Raw genomic sequence first — 20,533 nt, 5'->3', positions numbered from 1 at the left:
TTATCAGATTGCTTTTAAAGTGGATCCGCCTTCCTGCATCCACTAAATTTGTATACAAGTTTAGGGCCCCAAATGAAATTCTGCTTAGGACCCCATACAACCTTCGGGCAACCCACTTTATAAGTTTAAAGACTTTCTGGGGGCATCTCTGGAGTTCCCCTGAAAGCACAGCCAGCCCCACAAGCGGTATTTATGCCATAGTTTCACCTTTGACTTTTACTATTCCATCCTCTCCACTAGGTGGTGCTAATAAGCTACTCTCAACACTTCCCAGTCCAGTGCGGTGGCTCGAAATGAAAGTGGGAGGTGAAGTGAGTCGAACATTTCAACGCAGCCGGACTCTTCGTATTTCGGTCCGAGAGGCGCATGGATCGATCTTTACGACCTCTTATTGCCGCCGCCGTCCTGGATGCTGCGCAGACTGATACGGGACTCTGGAACGGGTGCATCCCATATTTCGAATACCGTACGTAACCCCCGCGACATCCTCAACCGCGGCAGCCTGATTTTAGGGCTTGGCAGAAGCGCAACACGGGGAGCTGTAGGCTCGCGTCAGAAACGGTCCCGGTGAAGACGCTGGTGGAGATGGAGCGGTGGAAAGGCAGAGTGGCCCTGGTGACCGGAGCCTCGGTGGGGATTGGAGCGGCTGTAACCCGGGCTCTGGTCCAGCAGGGCATGCGGGTTGTCGGCTGTGCCAGGAATGTCGACAAAATTGAGGTAAGCGGTGTCGTTTAGAGGAATGTTATTAAGAAGAAAAAAAAAATGAAAGAAATAAAAATTGAGTGTTGTCAGAGCAACAACATTCCTGCTAACTAACGTTAACGGCTAGCTAACATTAGCTTTACTGTTGAAGCTACAGACCTTTAGCCCCCGTGTTACAAAGTCGTTATCCAGGTGGTGAAACGCGGTGAAGCAGACGCCGTAGGTTTGTTTGGAAGTATACCCTGTTAAGTTTAGCAAAGTAATGAAAAATAAATAAAGCCGCTAGTTTATAATTACATATGCCATTTCACATATTAACAGTTAAATCATGGGAGACAGAGATAATTCATGTCCTGTAGAGTTCTGTCTACATAGTGATGATGGCGTATGTCGCACATTTCTACACGGAGGGAGCAATAATAATCCGTCTGTATTCATATCACTGACAGCTGCCCGCCCCATCCATATAATCACCTCTAATCTCAGTGTCTTCCCTTCAGTTGCTAGAAATCAAGAGTTAGCAGCAACAACTAAGTTCCTACATTTTACTGAAATGTACACACTGAACAAAATGAGTCAAATTGTAATTTTTGTTTCAAGATCATTCTATTCAAGTTGATTCATTTAATCACTCAAATAGATCGAGTTTGTCAAATAATGGCACACTTTAGACACAACAGGCACTATTTGGCAACTTCTGTTTTATTAATCTTATACATATCTGCACAATCAAGGGTCAATCATTCATGAAGAATGATTGATGTAAATAAGGCGTTCATTTAACATGTCTCAATCCAGAACCATCTCCCTAAATATACATTTAAGAATGACAAGCTCAGATGAATCAATACCAAATAAATCTCAAGGATACAGTTTCACAGACACTGCCATTAGTGCACGCCAGCAAGTTTTACGTCTGAAGTTGATCCAGTTTATCACAACTGAGTCTTTTGCAGGCGAATCATGACTTGTAAGAACCTTTGCTGTTTCTTTCATGAAGTTGTTCCATTTTAGAAAGAAAGGAAAACAAAACAGAGGTATGCGATTAAAGCAGAGACATCACTGAAATAATATTGTATACTTTTAAAATCCTTTCTAAGATGGTATGTAAACCATTTACGGCTGAAATCACTAGCAACAGCAACTCTATGAAACTATTGTTGGGCTAGAATTGAAATTCTTACAGTTTTGAACTTTTATTATATGGATATGTATTCATAATACAACTCTAATTAGCTTTTTTTTTTTTTTTTTTAATCCGGCTTAATGTTCTCTGACTGAATTAACATTTTCTGTTCAATTATAACCAACATTTTCAGGTAGGATTTGTTACCAAAAAAGGTGTTCTAACGATACACACTTGTACTAACTAATATGCCTGACTAAAATAATTGCAATGGCTAATATTTAATCCATGCCTAGATTTCTTTTTATTGGTAAACTATATGGCCAAATTAGTTTCATTTCTGACCGACACATTTGTGTATAAAGATCACAGTTGATTTGTTGGTATTATAAACTTGAAAAAAGATATTTGTAGTCAATATTCAGGTTCCGCATAATAAAATCAGGTTGGATCACTCTGTCAGTGTCAGCTGGAGGACAGAAGACTCTTTCAAGACAGGTTTCTGCTGCCCTGCCCCTTTAAGTCTTGCTTAACCGTAAGCCTGAAGGTTCTGCGCCTTGCTTGTCTTTTCTGCGAATATTTGGGCCTCGCCCGTGTCGCCTCATTGATTCAAGGACTTTTTAAATGCTTACCTTTATACCCCTATTGGGAGGAATGCTGTTATCGACAGGGTTTCCCCCGGAAAACTTGTTAAGCCTGGTGCTCAGGGCAGTAGGGCAGTCATCTAGCGATTTGCTGGGTTTTTGAGTTAAAAAATGTTTAAAGTTGACAGGAAATTTGGAAATATCATCAGCTATAATTTCTTTAAAAATGGGAATCATTAAAAAAAACTAAAGTATACAAACATTGTTTAGCCTGGTGGGGGCACAAGTAAAGCCTGGTGGCCCACCAGGCGCATAATAGAACCAGGGAAACCCTGATCACAGTTGGATTTGAATGCAATAGCTTCATCTAGCTGCACAGACGATCAGCACGAGCTCAGAAGCTCAGTAAACTGGAGTAAAAACACAGCAGAACCACAAATGCTTCTCAAGCACTTTGCCGGCCAGATTGTTTTCTGAAGAAGTCGTGGTAACTTTATGTAATGCAATTAGCAGACCAGAGATTTAACCGCACCATTAAGTTGGTGTTTTGTGGGAGCATGGGGAAAAATGACTGCTGACCGGCAGTGTGCAGTAACAAGTAGAAGAGGGGGGGGGGGAAGCAGCGGTACCTGTAGCTTTTTAAAACCCTGCTGCACCTGCCATTAGCCGTGTTTCCGTTAATGTTTTTCTGTATGCGCATTTTGATTTATCGCATTAAAAAAGGTCGTTGACGGTAGTGGGAAAATTTGAAATAACTTCCTCGGTTTTGCAAAAATTGTTTTTATGCTCGCTTGAGGAGTTTTTTTGATTTATTTTTTTAATTATTATTATTTTTCCAAAAAGAGTTGAGACGCTGAAGGGGAGAGGGAAACACATTTCCACATAAGTTCTGACTTGGCAAACATTTACCTCACATACTTCTTACTTATTACAGCAATGCGTATCGTCAACATCTGACGAAATTATGCTTTATGTAACCTAATTGATTCGCTCCAAACTAGTTAAGTAATACACTTAATTGACTTTTTCTCTACTTATTTTTTCATTTTGTTTTGGTGATGTTTTTAAAAGCTTTTTCAACCTTTGGATGATAACTTCTCATGCGACAAGCTACTTTTTGATAGCTTGTTTGTAACCAGGTTACGAGCCTTCCTGTCTCCTCCAGGGTAGATTCCTGTGATACTACGTTGTGACATAAGGTGTGGAGTGGAGTATGGCTAGTTTGCATCATTCCCTTTTCTTCAAAATACAATCAGATATGTTGTAAATGTAACTCCACCAGATTCTGCGTCCTCGCCCTTTACACTTTGCAGTAAATATAGGAACGACTTCACGGTTTCAAAAACTGCTCAAATTTCCCATCATGCTGTTCTTTGATTTTAAAGAAAATGTCAGAGAAACCCAGCAAAGTCCACTTTCTGAACTCCTAGTGCTCCTTGTTGAAGAACGGAAGTGGGGAGAGAGTAATAAACGCAATATTCTGTGCTTTTATCCTGTGCAATAAACGCACAGAATATTACCAAAATTTGAGGAGTTTTCATCCCATATTCTTTTCTGGCCTAGCTATTGTATTTAAATCTATTTTAAATTAAAGCAGCTACATCATTTAACTAAAATTTTAGTTTAGTTTTTTGGAAAAGTAGCCTTAAACTGTGTATGCTTATCATAATGTTAAACTTAAATAGGTAGCTGAAGTGTTGATCGGGTTGATTCTGTTTATTTTCGTACTTAGATTGCTTCGGAAAAAAAATCCAATGTTTCTATCGTGTGTTTTTATCGCGGCAAACCTTTCCTCCTACCCTGACTATAAACACACACCCTTACCCACAGCAGCTGAGAGTGAGTGTGAATTGTGCAACAGCCATCCTCCCTCCATTCATACTCCAGTCACATGGCCGCATCCTGTCAATAGTTAACTGTGACAGCCTGTGTCGGCTTAAACAAGGTCAAAAATGTAAGCTCTACTGTACTTGGTTCTTCCTTTTTGTAAGAGTTCCATAGTTTACTCCTTTATGGGTTGAGCAGACTTCATTTTAGGGAGGGGAAAAAAACAAAATCACAATATAGAATGGTTTTACTTTCAATACTTTTTCTTTATAGTGTGTCTGTTCAAAGAGTGGGACTGAGTCAGTGATGTGCTAATCCTGCTTTAAAAGCTTTTCCTTGGAGTTGTGCCAAACCTGGCATGCTGTTCGCCGGGTAACGTATGTACCCAATGCATCACCAAGCAAATTGTCACCAACTTCCTCCCTCCGGCTTTTATTGCCTTCACCTCGGGAAGCGAACCTCCTGACTTCAAAGTTCCCTCTGAGCAACAGAGCAGATGAAGCGACGGTGGGAGCATCAGAAACGCAACCCCGAGCTCCACCGTCGTCTGTTTTCTGTACAAACAGGACTCTCGAGAAAAGCGGATCGGAGAGTCGTGGCGGCAGCATTGTTTTGTTGTCAGTGAGAATAGAGAGCGGTCGGGCGGGTTTTTTTTTTTTTTTGGAGGGCGATGTGTGGTCACCATGGGCTTCCGCGCAGGAATGGACAGGACGGGAGCCAAGGCGGCGGAGACTCGGCTTCTCATTAACGCTTGCGAAATCCTCTCCGGAGTGGAGAAATAAGCCTGGCTGTGGAAACGAATATTGATTCTCGTGCCATATGAGATCCCCTCTCAAGTCTTTCTCAGGCCTTTTAAACCATCGCTTCCCACATAGCCCACATGGTTCTCTCGTTTTTCCGCTCACCCAGCACATTGTGAAGCTCTAATGCAATCACACTTATGAGGATGTGAACGTGAACGCTTACAAAGTGCAAGCCTTTATCTTCTACCATGCAGGTGTTCAAAAGGTTTTTACAATTTTGGAAGATTTTATTGCAATATTTTTGCGGTGGTAGCAATTAAGGATTAAAACAAAGATGAAGAGAAAAACATATTTACGTATTTTTTTTAGGTAATGCATAGTCTTGCAGGGTGTTGACTGCATGGCACAGCATTCAAAGGGCCACCAACACAAATATTCTTGAAAAACACTCAGGAGAAATAGGCTTTTTCAGGATAAAAGTGTGATTTATATCACTGAACTGCACACACTAACTGTATTTAATGATATTTTTGGAACTCACTGATATTGAACGATGTTCTCGTGGGAACATGTTTTGTTTTTTTAGTTAACATCGATAACTGAAATGTATAGATGAATTTGTCTTGGTAAACGATACAATAAACGCCCACAAAGTGATAGACTTTGTTTTTGGTTTTTCACTTAAATTTCCTATAAAATACTTCCAAAATTCATGTTTTCTTGTGTCACTAAAAACAAAACAAAAAAACCAAAAACTCAATGGGTTATAGATCATTTTGTCCTGCACAAATCCGAAGACTTTCGCATGTTTACGCCTCGTCAGATTTTCAATAACACCTTAAGCGGTTTTGTGTGTTGCTTTTAATCTAAAATAATCACAATGTTTGTTGTTGAGTTTCGAGTACTTACCTGCAGGTCAGGGCTCGTGTTGAGGAGATCGGCCAGGCCTTTGAGAGGAGCTGCCGAAGGTGGAGGCAGGGTGGAGTCGGCCACATAATCAAATCCGGCGGTCGTGCTTCGGTGTGGAATGTAGCGCTTTGCTTCCCTGCCTGAGCACGCTTTCAGGAGCCACGCGAAATGACGGCAAACCGAAGGAAGTTTGTGCCTTTTGGCGTACGATGATGCTCTTCGACGGACAGAGCGGCGTTTTGTTAATAGATGGAAGTGGTGAGCACGTTTGTTTTAACCCAGACCAAATGTAAAAAATAACTTTTCCCTCTCTGTAAAGATGCAACTTTTTTTAGAGCTGGTATTTGAAGCTTTGATGAAAATTAAAGATCCAAGAATCAGAGCTGTCACTGCTGCAGTTTGAGATTAAATAAATTTAGCACGCATAATTCTGGGCGTCTGTTTGTCATTATGCAGAATGACTCGGCATAAAGCATTCCCAAAGAAGACGAGCTCAGAAAGGGAATACGGAAAATCAGATGATCTTTCTGTTCGTTAGTGCACATTTCTCTGTCTAGTCTTTGTTGGCTTTAAAGCTTCAACCTGCTGTGTGTGGCTCTTAAGGGCCTCTATTATAACTTTGGCTAGATAGTTATAATAGATATGGTTTTAAATATAAAGCAAAGGAAAATGACTTTTTTGGCAGTGTTTTTTGTGTGCGTTTCTAGGTAATTTCTGTTTGGAAACTTCAAAAATAATCAAAAGAATAAATTAATCGGATAAGGAAATTGGCACATTTTTCTGATTTTTTTTTCTTATTTTCATTTAACCAATTAATTGTTTTTAATACAATATTAATTTCCCCCAGAAAATTTGCTAAGCCTGTTGGTTGGGCGCTAGTTCAGTCATTCATCCAGCACCCCGTCGTGTTTTTGAGTTAAAAAAATGTTTAAAGTTGAAAGGAAATTTGAAAATATCACTTGATAATTATGTGTTATTGAAAGATTTTAAGCTTAATATCTGAACACCAACTGTAAAGTCTTAAAACATTCAAACATAACAAAACCTTAAATAAATAAGCAATACTAAGCCTGGTGGGGCCACAAATAAAACCTGGTGGCCCACCAGGCTTATAATACACTGGAGGAAACCCTGGTTACAAATACACCCAAAAAAAAAAAGAAATTAAAAAGTTGTGATTTTATTATTATTTTGGACTTGCCAAGCAGAATTTGCTCTCTGGATAGTAAAGATTGTTGACCTCAGACGTTTATGTGTCCAACTCGCTCTATAGTTGGTTACCAATGAAAACACGACATGGTCAGTTTTTCTACCTGTTTTCTTCTAGATTTGTATTTAATCAAGATTAAATCTTCCTCTCTAAAGAAACTTTCATGCTCGCATCCCAATGGTGACACAAGGCAGCTGGCCAGAGTTTTTTGAATATTTCTATTTATTGTTTTTGTTGTCGTTTTGTGTGTTTTCATCAAATCTCTCCTGTAAAGAGGTTCTATACAGCTGCAGCAAAATGTTTAATATATATAGAGAAATCGCTGAATTTAAGTGAAAGCCATTAAATTTGTTAGTGAAGAAACCGGGGCAGACTGGAAAGGCTAAATTTGATTATTAATAGTATTTAGCAGTCATTTTCATTTTATTACTTAAAAAACACACACATGATTCCATTGAGCTTTTCCATGAAGTTGATTTCAAAGTCCCACAATGTTTCCACTAAAACGTTCTGAGACATAATGAAGCCTGTCGGCCCTAAAACCTGCAGCACAGCCTATGCAGGATTAGTCACATTCTTACTCAGACATGTCATATTGAAACATTTTGTAGCTAAAATGTTTCAGAATTTTTCTCAATCTTTTCTCAATTTTTTTCCCCCAAAATTTCTTTCGCCATTATGTTTACCAATCCAAATGACCTGTGGTAATCATAAATGTTTAGGAGACACCTGACAAAAACAGAACAAGGCAGAATATTTTTTTCTTTTTCTTTTGAGACTACATTTGTTTGAGGAGAAATGCAGAAAAGTACAATATCTTTACAAGTTTTTTCATGCCTCCCCACTTCATTTCAACATACTTGTGACTCTGGGCCTCTTTGCAGCTCTGCAGGCGTTTGGTCTCTCGCTGGTTTCTCTGCCTAAGCATCCTTATTTTGCCTGGAGTTAATCTTGACTTAAGCCTGAAAGCTCTTGGCAGGTGAGTTAGAAGCTTGATGGGAGACCTCGGCTGATCTGGCTCCACTCTGCGCCCGTTCTGAGGGAGGCAGGAGAAGCTGCTCAGTCATGCTTCAGAATCTGAGGTGGCACACTAAGTATCTCCGTTTTCAGACACATACACTGCCTCAGTCATTTCCTGTGGGTTGTGTCTAGACAGCCTGTCTTCTAGTGTCACGGTGACCAATACGTCCCGCTGGAGAGGAATGAAAGTGGGTCAAATGAGACAGCTGTACTTCCTTTGTTTCATACCTTTAAGCCTTATTTATTTATTAAATTAAATGTAATTTTGGTTACATCAGCATCATAATTCTATTTAATTGCTGCTGTTTCAGGTTGCTTTCTTTATTTCTTTATAATATTTCAAATTTTCCAGTTCTATAGTTGAATGTTCTGTAGTAATTAAGTTTTTTTTATGTTTCAGAGGGTTTATTTGGCTTAATATGTCATTATTATTATCATTTTATTAGTTGAAAATGGTCTCAAAATGACAGTGTTTTTGTTTACCGCAATACCCACAGGGGGCAATTTATACTCCAACAAAATTTGTTATTGTGACAGGGCTATATTGAGTTTGTAAAAAAAAAAAAAAAAGTTTGTTACAATTTCAGCTTTTTCCTGCTGTTTTGTTTTTTTTTTTGTTTTTTTTTTACCTGACAATGTTTCTGAACTCGTCAGGTTACCTTGCGGTGTCGTCACCTCGTCAGTTTCACCCATGCAGAAAGCCTTCCCACTGACAGCACATTTTCCGCTTCGACTGGAAGAACAACATATACCTGAATAATCCGTTTTGTTTCCATGGGTTCGGCTCTTGTGGGACATTTCAGTTGCATCAGCACAATTCAAAAAAACAAAACAAGCATAATTTCTCATATCCTGATGAATAAAATTAAGTATTGTATATAGAGAGCTGTTTTAAATCACATATGGCCTCTCCACTGTTTTTTCTCTTTTCAAGATTTACGCTCAGATATGTTCTCTTTGAGCCTCCAGCAATCGTATATGGAAACACTTCCTGTCTGTTGCTGCACGCTCAGTCATGTGATTTGTGAGATGCCAGCAGCACGTGCGATGTTTCAAGAAGCTGCTCTGATGTGTGAGGCTGAAATATATTGCAGGAATGTTAATTTGTTCAGTGCAACTATAGGAGCAGGTCAGCACTTGTAATGGAACGAATATGTGTGAGGGAGCGAGAGGAGTGAATGGAAACCTTTAGGATTCATTTAAGGATTCATTTTTTGTTTTAAATATCTGAATTACTGCTAAACTGGTGGCGTGACCTTTCCTGTCTTATCCACAGTTTACTCTTGACATGTTTCACTCATTTTCTCCCTTTACTCCACTTTGTTTTTTATTTATAAGCAGTTATGAGGCACGGTGGCAAAACATGAAACTACTGCTGCGCAAGTTACTCACCAGGGTGTTGCTAGGTAACCAAAGAGTGAGTGAGTTAGTTAGTTAGTAGATGCCACCAGCCTTGCTTAGCTGATCATGAGAGGTTAAGTTCTGTGAAATTATTGGAGATTCTATCGGACAAATTTTCTGTTTCTGTTCATTTTGATCAGAAAATGAACAGAAATATGATATATAATGTATGCAATATATGATGTAAATATACATCATATATGTATATATACATATATGATGTATATGTATATCTGTCACTGTACAAATATACAAATACTGAGACAGTAGAGTTCATCAAGTTCAGTGTTCAGAGAAACAAGACATGAATGCAAATGGATGCTATTTTTCTCTGCACCAGCAGCCAAATTGTCGTCGTTAGCGAGTGTTTGTCTGATTTTGGAAGGCTTTTTATATCTACTAGAAGCTCTGAGGCTGAATACACTGAGCCCCCTTTAGTTGGCCGCGTTTGAAAGGCGTTCCAGTTTGGACTGTGTCAGATCAACTTTGTCTCCATGGGGTCCTCCTGGGTCTGTTTTCCTTGTTTTCTCCCATCTCAGCATGCGCTGTGCCGCGACTCACTTCTGGTATCCAGGCTGCAGAGTCTGTCGATTGAATGGCATGAATGAGGAGCACAGGCCGCCTATCGCTTGAGAGAGTAGTGTTGCAGGATTACTGTCGGTTTGGTAGCAGGAGAGTATTTGCTTCAGAAGGTTAGAACTGGAACTTGAAACTTATATAAATAGTAGTACTATAAACACAACCAGCTTTTGTCAAGGCAAGTTTATTTGCGTAGCACATTTCAGAAACAACAAAGACATAGTAAAGGTAATTTTATTTATATAGCACATTGTCAGCAACAAGGCAATAGAAAGTGCTTTACGGGGTTTAAAAGGAAATACGAACAAAGTAACAAACCAAAGGAAAGAACAAAAGAAGAAAAAGAATCTAATGTTGATCTAAAGTATGTAAGCTAGCTAATTATGACACAAGCAATAAAAACATTAGATTTTGTATCACCAAGAAAATAAATATACATCAAATATATTGATCAATGTTCCAGTTATTATGAATCACAGGCAGATGTAAGCAGGTGGTTTTTAGCTTTGTTTTAAAGGAATTTGTTTATTAGTTTTCTGAAAGTTTGTTCCAGATTAGAGGAGCATAAATACTGAATGCTGCCTCTTCATTTTGGGTTCTGTTTTTTTGTCTATTACATCTAAAACTTCAGTGTGTTTTATGAGGATAGTATGTGAAAGACTAACATAAAGTAGAAGGAAAAGGACGGTACGCCATGTCTTATTAGTTTTGCAGTTTCCATTTAGCTGAGAATGGATTGGACACAATTCTGTAAAACGTTCAAAATGTTTGACATTATTTTATGACTTAATCTTACTCTAAACTTTTTCATAACTTTCTCCATGACCCATCTGTTGTGTTCCTCGGTCTTCTTGACCAGACAATATTTGTTCACGATAAATATTACTCTTAACCTTTGAGTTGCCTTTTGAAAACAGTTCCTTTAGATTTCATTTAGGGATCTCAGAGTACAGAGGGACTGACCATAAATCATTGCTACTTTTTCAGATCACCTTTTTCTTTCCAGAGTGCTCAGATTGTCTGTAAAGTGCCCTTGTATTTTTGGTGACATGTGACTGCAATAGTTTTTTTTATTTTCTTATTTGAACATTAAGCTAAAAGTTCTTCATGAAAACCGCTACTTTTGATGTAAAGTCACACAGTTTCACAGGTCTGTTAGACTTTTGACTTTGCTCCACTGATGGGAGGGAACTCCGATTTATCACGGAGTTTAGTTACTAACAGATATTGTGAACAACTCCCCTTATCTCCTTGGATGATTGCACAGTCTTAAAGGGAGTGTCGTAAACCCACCCTGTTCAACCTTTAGACCTTTTAGCTTAGTGTTGCAGTTTGGGAAAGAGATAAGTGCACAACTGTCCCATCCACTCTCCTGCCTTTCTGATTACACAGCCTGGTGTCACCCGTAGCCTCCCTGATTGTGTCTCTCTGTCAATAAATGAGTATTTTCTCTACATTTTCAGTGAATAAACTTGTTTAGAGGAATTCAGGCTTAAATAAGTGATGATTTTATGATTAGTTTGGTGTTATTTTGAGCTTCTCCTGCTTTCATATGTCCAGTCTCAGAGCTAAAGCAGCCTGGAAACTGCTTGGTCTTTATGCGCTATACCTTTTAGGCCTAGTCCACATGTAGCCAAATATCTGGAAAACCAGTACATATTTGTGTTTTGGCCTTCTGTATACACAAAAATGCTGTTTGAAATCCACCGATTGTTTATAAAAACTCTGACCAAAGTCTAGCTTAGAGAAAACTGTATATTTGTGTTTGCGTGTGAAAATGTTAAAACGGAAATGTAGGATTCCACTCATTATAGTCTGCTACAAATAGTGTATATAAATACATGCTTGCTTTGACACAATTGATGTCTTTTGTTCTATTAACGTTATATTCTAATGTGCTAGGGCTGAAATGATTGAAATACTCAACTAATTTAGTAATTGATTAGACGTTAACTGGAGTATACAGACTCAAAACAATGACATTTGTTGAAATGTATAAAAAAGGCTGAAGTGGTTAAATGTAAAAGTGCCATTTTTTTATATATTAATCATCAGAATAATCAATAGATTAATCGATTACTACAATAATCATTAGTTGCAGACAGTCCTATAATATGCTACTTAAAATTAGTACAACTTGTATATCTGTACACACCAAGGAACCTTCTGGCACCATGTTTAATTCCTAACAGGAAGTCAAGGTTGTTTTGAAGCAATCTGATTGGCTGACAGGTTTTAGCTTTGTGCTACACTGCCCCCTATGTGTTGGCATGTTTAAAGCAACGCTCCGGGACGTAGTTGCGCGCGTTCATGTGAATTAAATCTTTTTCGAAAACGATCCCGTGTGTAAAACATGATCTTTTATAGCGTCGTGGCAGAGATATTTGTTTTTTTCCTAAAGATCGGCTACATGTGGACAAGTCCTTAGTCTCTATTCTTTTTCTCATGCTCTCATTCTGGTTCACTTTTTGATATCAGCGCTCCCTCCCTTCCTCTCGTCCTTCCTCCATAATGAGGATGAAGATGTAATATGGCAGCATAATTGTTTTATGTGGCACATTTGCTTAAAATGTGGTCTTTGGAAACAGAACGGAAGAACTGTTGCCTATGTAGCTGTGCGGCTAGTGGCTACATGTTTTCTTTTTGCCATTTTAATCACTTTTGGACACCCACCCGTCTTTGCAGGGAGCGAAGAGGAGACACTGTGTCTGATAACACAATCCCTCATTTGTTCGAGAGAGCTACTCAGCCATCCCGAGTCAAATCTAATTTCTCAGTTATCTGTGCTCGTCGCTGCTGCCTTGAGGTATCGATCAGTCTCGCAGCGCTTCGTTATCCCTATTTTTATCTCTTTTCACCACTCAGAGAGGGTGTTTAGTTCATCCATTGACACCTGTCCAACCTGGAAGGACGAATGATTGATGGTCATGATGCAGAACTTGATGGTGTGGAACATGCGCTTCACCTTGCCGGGATTACAGGCTAGGGATTTAATTTCAGTGTTTTGCAAAAATATCCTGCATACCACTGAAACTTTTACACATCCAAAAGCTTCAATGAATTGGATTTTGTGGGTTCATTGGCTATAATTCACTCATTAAATTCTATTTCGTTTGCTCAGAAAGTCCAGTTTGTTCATTGCAGAATAAATGCGCAATCAAACTCTGATGCAGACCAAAAAAAGCTAACTCTGGTCCGCCTAAAGACCTAGGTCATTGTTCGGTTGAAGCGGACTCTGTTGCGGTTCAAATGAATATGTGAAGGCCAAGCAAACAAAGACTCGTGATCCTTTACCAAAAAAAATCCTACACCAACTAAAATCTCAGTTTTTGTTTACATTTCACGTAGAAGGAAGTTGCGCTCATTTCTTCTTGAGAGGTTTTTATATCGTTTCATTCAGTGTTTGTTGGTGCAGCGCCACCACAGGTGAAGGGGGGAACTGGTTTTTCAAAGGGTTTGGTTAATTTGACGCAGTGCAGCGTGTCAAATTAACCGCACCAGACAGGAAATGTAACAAATGTTCTAACTTTGGTCCCCAAACAAACTGAGTCTACCGTACTATCGAGTTTGAAATCATCCTGTGTTAACAATTAAAAAATGACTACAACATCTCATGGTGAAATTCAGCCACCTGGGATTCATACGCTCTCTGCTGTTTGAGCTTTCAGGCCTGGTTGCATATCTGTGGCTGGTACTGACCACAGCAGAGCAGCCATTGCCAGAACACACCCACATCCCCAACCACGCAGAGATTCGCAGCTTGAGACTTCCTGTAAGTTGGACTCTGATCACAGCCTGTTTGCTCTGCTGCTCCCTCTTCAGCCTCAGTAACACAACTAAATCTTCCTCTCCAACAAAAGTCTGGCCTCGCTTCCCCATCGCTTTAACCTCCGCTCTCAATAAAACCCGAGCTCCTCAACCAGGCAGCGTCCGGCCTGAGGGCCGGTCCCTGCGTGGATTCACTGACGCGTGTCGCTACCAGCTTTTCTCTAACCGCTACTCGGATATTTAACTTCTCTGGACGTTTTCTGCTGCTGAACACATCCGTTGTCGCACATGACAAGTAGAAGTGAGCGAGGCGACCACCCATCAACCCAGCGCTAGTTGATGCGTAGCGCTTTATGTCGGGCTCTCCATTTACAGTGTTTTGACCTTTTAACAGCTTTGTTCAGATAATGATTTCTCGGTGGATAATCTGAGTTAAAGAGCTTACAGGAAGAAGGGAAACTGGTGCACACTAAGAGATAGATGGGATGTACACACCATCACACGTTTTGTTGAAGGAACCGAAATGATTCTTTAATTCTGTCCCGTCCTGATTATAAATACAGAATTTTTATAAGAATAAAGTAACTGTAGTTATTAACGATCACTATTGGAAAAAAAAATGTCCCTAACGGCGCAATAGATTAGTAAACATTAGTCTTGGATCAAATGTTTAACAGAAAGTCAAAGCCACATGTAAGCATGCTATCAATTTAATCTTATTATTAGATGTTATAAAGTTCAAAGCATACTGGAAACATTTTCTGATTTATTACAATATAGAACCATTGCCAAGAGCTATCTTTACAACATGCTCAATCTGTCGATTCAAACATGTTACCATTAAAAACAAAGGGTGTAGTTACACCAAGAACAAAGGGCCTGTGAGCACCATATGTACATCAAGAAAATATCACAGCTTTAGATTTTCTATAAAAACCCATCCTTATTGCAACTTACATGGTACAATAAGCAATAAATCCCTTAATGGCAAGATAAGTTGAAATGAGCATGATAATTTTCATTTGGATAACAGTTGTTACAGATATGCTCCTCTTTTAATGTCGTTGAATATCAGCTGTTTTGAGAAACAGTGCAAACTTTTGACATCCGGTGCAAAGTAGTTAGTTTGCCTGTTTTCTGTTTTCTGATTAATTATTTTTTTTAAATGCAGTTTTGGTCAGAGAGACTTGATAATCTTTCTTAAATGCAGTTGTTTTAATTGTTTGTTAATTTTGGATATAAAAAATGTTCTACAGTGTTAAGTGTTCTTTAGAAATTAAAGATTTTTTTTTTAATCTTTATGTTAGTGGATGGACTTGCATTTATCTGCCATTATTACAATTATTAGTCGAAAATGGTCTCAAAATGATACAATGATCTTTTATCGCAATCATTCCGGGGCATTTTATCGTCCAGTAAAATTTGTTGTGGTGACAGGCCTAAATGGACTGTAAGAATTTTTCCTGGAGATTATTTTTCTGAATTGATCAATTCAGGCGGTTTGGCGAGCCGCTGCACATCATTTCTGTGGACCAGCAGCTCCACCTTCGTCAGCCACGCTGCCTCCTGTCGAACCGACTCGCAGCGCCAGATGCCTGCGCCTCGCTCGAGGATCTGCGTCGGGTTTTATCACGGTCCGCCGTGATGGTGACCTAAACGGAAAGCTGCCTGACCCCTTCTGCTTCCTAGTCATACTCCCCAATGAGTTTCACTCAACTGTTAGTATGACTCTGGGTCTAATAAAATGGGTTTTATTAGAAGCGATATCAGGTTTATTGATGTGGTGCTGGTGTGATGTTGATTTTTGTTTTTATCTTTTTATCCTCTCTCAGTTTCCTCGGCGCCTAAAAGGGTGTGGCGTCTTTTTGTTTTTATCGTGCCGTCATAAGTTAATCATTCCTAGCTCTTCCCTCGATCCTGTTTCGCTTTGTTTTCTTGTCCTCGATCGCGGAGCTTAACCTGAATCCAAACCTTGTGTGTTTCAGAAACTGGCAGCCGAATGTCAGAGCGCGGGCTACAGCGGCACACTCATCCCTTACAAATGTGACCTGTCCAACGAAGAGGAGATCCTGTCCATGTTCTCGGCCATCAAAACGCTTCACAAAGGGGTGGATGTGTGCATCAACAATGCCGGCCTGGCGCACAATGAACCCTTGCTGTCCGGGAAAACGGAGGGCTGGAGGAACATGATTGATGTAAGTGAGCGTAAGAGATGAAGCCGAAAATGCGGCTTCCGCAGCGGAAGAGTCGGAAATCGTTTTCATGTTGGTTCTTAAGCAGGCAGACAGAGAGGGGAGGAGCCGAAACGCTCAGCCAATGTGAGCGAAAGAGTTGTGTTTGTAGACTTTGTGCTGTGAAAGAAACGGGAGTTGAAGCCTCGTCGTGTGGACACCCACGGCTTCTCTCCACACACACACACACACACACACACAGGCAGCTTCACTGGCTCTCCCACAGCGGAGGCAAACTAATGAAAGCCGCCACTATTTCTCCTGGCCAATTTGATTCATCGAGCTCTTGACCACCGAAGACCCCCCTCCGGCTCTAATTCTTTGTCTCCGCGGTCCAGCATTCGTGACGCTCTCCCATCTGTTGTCATGGCAGCCCGCACGAATGTGTACAGTGGTGTATTTTTAGCTCGTGTTTAATCTGTACGCTGACCTTGTTTGATCACCTCCCCCTATGTTACAACCACGCTGGCGATAAACTGATGTCAGTCAGTGTCACCGTGGGACAAAAGCTTAGAGGACAGAAGCTGGACAGGCGCAGCCGGTTCACAGGGTTTAACGCCGCGGCCATTACCTCAACACGAGTCGCCTGAGGATGTTTCAGCGCCTTGGAAAAGTTTTCACACCTCGTCGTAGCCACAGTCGGGGTCCACCGATAAATCGGGTGATTGCCAGTCGACCGAAACTAACATGTGAAATCAGTCATGGTCTTCTTTTGGATTGAACAACCAATATTTATTTCCACTTTGTTGCCATTTGTTTCTGGATGAGGTTGGTCATGTGGTATTTGTTTGGTCATGTGACAAAGACAGGGACGCAGCACGGGATTGTGGGTAATTTAAATGAAGCAGTGGTGAAATCAGCAGTGTGGCTGTTTTTTTTTTGTTTTTTTTCAAAGTGTTAAAACAACAGTGAATTAAAGATGTATACAAGAAATATTATTAGTCATAATGGCGCCGTAAAATTGAATATTGATATTGATATTTTCATATTGGTGCATCCCTAATATTTAGCAAATTTCCGGACAAAAATAAATCACCAATGGAATCGGCAGGTCAGGCTTTTTAAATATCGGTGATTGGCCAGAAAACTGCAATTGGTGCACCCCTAATTTTATGTAATGACCAACATAAGAACATAAACCAGGAAAAAGAAAGTTTGACACAATGTTCTATTTTTTTATTATCTTCTTTTTTTTTTTTTTTTCAATTTTTTTCTCCAAAGAGTTTTTGCGGCGCTAGTGGCTCGTATTTTTGCGACAGTAGGCAGACAGGAAGGAGGAAGACATCCGGCAAGGGTCATCGGGACCGGGAGTCGAACCCGCGACGTCCGCGTTGAGGACTAAGGCCTCCAAGCGTGGGGCGTGCTAACCCCATTATCTTCTTAATAAAAATCTGAAAAGTTTATCTGAAAAAAATGTATATTCTCGATAGTTACAAGAAGTCAAACTGAATATTTCACATAAGGAACCATTTCCTTAGGTCAATTGAGACCAAAATTGACCTTTTTGGCCTAGATGCAAAGTATAACCGTACATCAGCATGAACACACCTTCCCCTGAAACATGGCGGCGGTGGCGGCGTCATCCAAAAGGGAGACTTTTCCTCAGCAATATTGATTGAGCTAAATTATCCTGAAAGAAAATGTATGTTGTCCTGCTGGAGGATCAACCACCAGCAGGACAACAACCCCAGACATACAACCAGAGATCTGATCAAAGCATGTTTGTGTTAAATCTAGTCCTTTTAATTGCATATTGCGTACCAATGCATTACATCACCACTTCACATGCAGGTTTAGAACAAGTAGCTGAAGAAGGTGTTCACTTTGTCTGCAGGTGAACGTCTTAGCCTTGTCCATCTGCACCCGCGAGGCTTACAAATCAATGAAAGAGAGGGACGTGGATGACGGCCACATCATCAATATTAACAGGTAAGCTGTTCACTCAATCTGGGGACAAAAGGACAGTTTGCTCATGGTGGATTTTTAACTATGGAATAACAAAGGTAAAGTCTGGCAGAAATCAATGGGAGGGACAGATATCAATTCAAAATGTTCCCTTCTTACAATGATTTGCAAAAGTATTTGACCCCTTATAGATTTGTTTTGTTTTTACTTTGTTAACCAGCTTTTGATTCCAGATTAAGTTAACCTGAGCAAATCTAAAATGCAGTCTCCAGATAATTTAATTGATTAAAGGGACAGTGTTATCTCTAATAGATTTTTGAGCTTCACATCATGTTATAATTTTATTCCCTCATCAAAAACATACCAGGAGTGTTGCTTTGATTCCTTCATGCAAATCCAGTCTCCCATGGCAACCATTCAGCTGTGCAAAACGCCTGGGTGGACCAAGCTCCACCTTCAAGATGCAACTCCTCCTTAGAGTTGCAGCATCCAGGCTTCAGAGCTTCCCGCATTACAGAGCAGCCCTCACCACTCGGCTCCTGTAGACTAGCCAGCAGGAATTAGCGAACACTTGGTGGAGCTGAGCCTCTGCTGAGCTCATTATACAAGCAACTTCTCAGTAAAACACTGGTAAAAACATTGTTAAAGGGTTAATAATGGAGGAGCGAGGTCGTGATGACTTCCTGAAGGCGGAGTTTCAGAAAGTAACTCAAGGTTTTTAGAGACAAAGTCCTAATCAATGTATGTGGGGGGAATAAGGTTTGCACAACACTGCTTGTACCTTTATTTATAAATAAACCTTTATTTAATCTCAAGATTAAGCTTCTTTTAGTGTCTTTATTGAATTAAAGTTGATATACGGAGCAGTGAGCTGCTTTTAAAATATTAGCTATTCATGTGGCTAATTGGTTCCTGAACTTATGCGAAGCTGTGAGATATCATTATTCACCTGTTTCTTCTTTCTTTTCTCTCTCTCTCTCTCTCTCTCTCTCTCTCTTTCGACCTGTTAAAGCATGGGCGGCCACCGACTTATACCGAGTGCCGATGAGCATTTCTACTGTGCCACTAAATACGCTGTGACTGCGCTGACCGAGGGGATACGGCAAGAGCTCCGGGAAAAAAAGACACACATAAAAGCCACGGTGAGTGAGCGGCCATCACAACGCCACTAAGATGGGGGGCAAAAGGGGGAGGGGGGGTCGCCGTTAGTATCAAATGAAGATCATAACTCTCACTGTAGGCAGCCTGGGTGGAGTAGAAAGAGGAGTGAACCTTGAGCAGTAATGTTTTATCTGTCCCTGCAGTGTATATCTCCTGGCATAGTGGAGACCGAGTTTGCCTTCCGACATCACAACAGTGATCCAGAGAAAGCAGCAGCTGTCTATGAGAGTATAAAGGTAAGCGTTTGTGTATGTTTCTCGCAACACTTTGACTTGGTAATGTCATCTATTGTTGCAACAGGGATGCTTCTCTATTTTTCTTTTTTAGTGCTTGAAAGCAGAGGATGTAGCCAGTGCAGTCACGTTTGTCCTCGGTACCCCTCCTCATGTTCAGGTATGTTTCTCTGTCATTTGTTCATATTTTGATCTGGAAGTGGTAAAGTTAATTTCTCCATTTTTTTCTTTTTTCCTTTTTCTTCTGTCAGATTGGAGATGTGCAGATGAGACCAGTGGAGCAGGTATTATAGCAGTGACACTGGAAGGCAGCCACCATGACTCCTTAGCGGCCTCTGCTGGCCATGTGGGAGGGAAAGAAGGGAGGGAGGTGTGTGGGGTATATAGGAGCTGAACCAAGAAGAGCTGGAGCCTTAAAGAGGCTGTGCCAGGAATAACGTGCATGGACTCTGTAAACCACTACAAAAAAATAAAAATACTACTGAACAGCATCGTTGTCAGCTGCTGGTCTCAGTCCTGAGCTGAGCCGACTTTAAAGTGAAGTAGGAACAAATTGGGACAGAGTTGCTGCTGCGCTGTGTGGTCATCTGCACGGCTGTCACCTCAGAGGGAATACGTCATTGATTGCACATTTTGTTTCGTTTTGTTTTTGTAGGTTACATGACATATCTTTTGGAAATTTAATTGAAATAATTGCTGTTTATAGAAAAACTTTCTTTTTCTTTTTTTTTTTAAATAAATACTCTGACGTCTAATTGCAGATATAGCGGTGGTCTTACACAAACTAATCCTAGACAATGCTATGTCATACCTACTGTGAGTAACCAGAAACAGTTTGTACATCCCACTCTGTTATTAACTCATCTCACAAACACATTCAGTTGCCCTGGTTTTGGATCTGGTGACTTTACAAATGATCAGGGTGCATTTAGGGAGACATGTCTGTTGTTTTACGCACACTGGGTTTGAATACTGTCCACCTATTTGCCTGTGAAGAGTCTGTTCTGCACTATGGAGTTCAGAAAAGGAAACTAGCTGTGCAACATGTTATCTTTCTTTTGGAATTTTCTCATGTACTTAAACAAAATAAATAGCTACTGTTCCTCTCATGGTATTTGTGCGTTGTGTAATGTG

The 20,533-nt window shown here is 40.2% G+C and overlaps 1 protein-coding gene across 1 annotated transcript; it reads left to right on the top strand.

The window, feature by feature from the left end:
* Window positions 1-265: 265 nt before the first annotated feature.
* On the top strand, window positions 266-20,513 carry dhrs11a (dehydrogenase/reductase 11a). Its single transcript, XM_044141380.1, has 7 exons — window positions 266-717; window positions 15,855-16,064; window positions 17,935-18,029; window positions 19,018-19,147; window positions 19,310-19,402; window positions 19,494-19,559; window positions 19,651-20,513. Exons 1-7 carry the CDS (start codon window positions 586-588, stop codon window positions 19,690-19,692), a joined length of 768 nt encoding a protein of 255 aa, XP_043997315.1. The 5' UTR covers window positions 266-585; the 3' UTR covers window positions 19,693-20,513.
* Window positions 20,514-20,533: the final 20 nt, after the last annotated feature.

This window comes from Gambusia affinis, linkage group LG15, assembly GCF_019740435.1.
Source record: "Gambusia affinis linkage group LG15, SWU_Gaff_1.0, whole genome shotgun sequence".
NCBI lineage: Eukaryota > Metazoa > Chordata > Actinopteri > Cyprinodontiformes > Poeciliidae > Gambusia > Gambusia affinis.
Note: the sequence above shows the minus strand (reverse complement) of the source record. Positions and strands in the feature narration are given on the sequence as shown.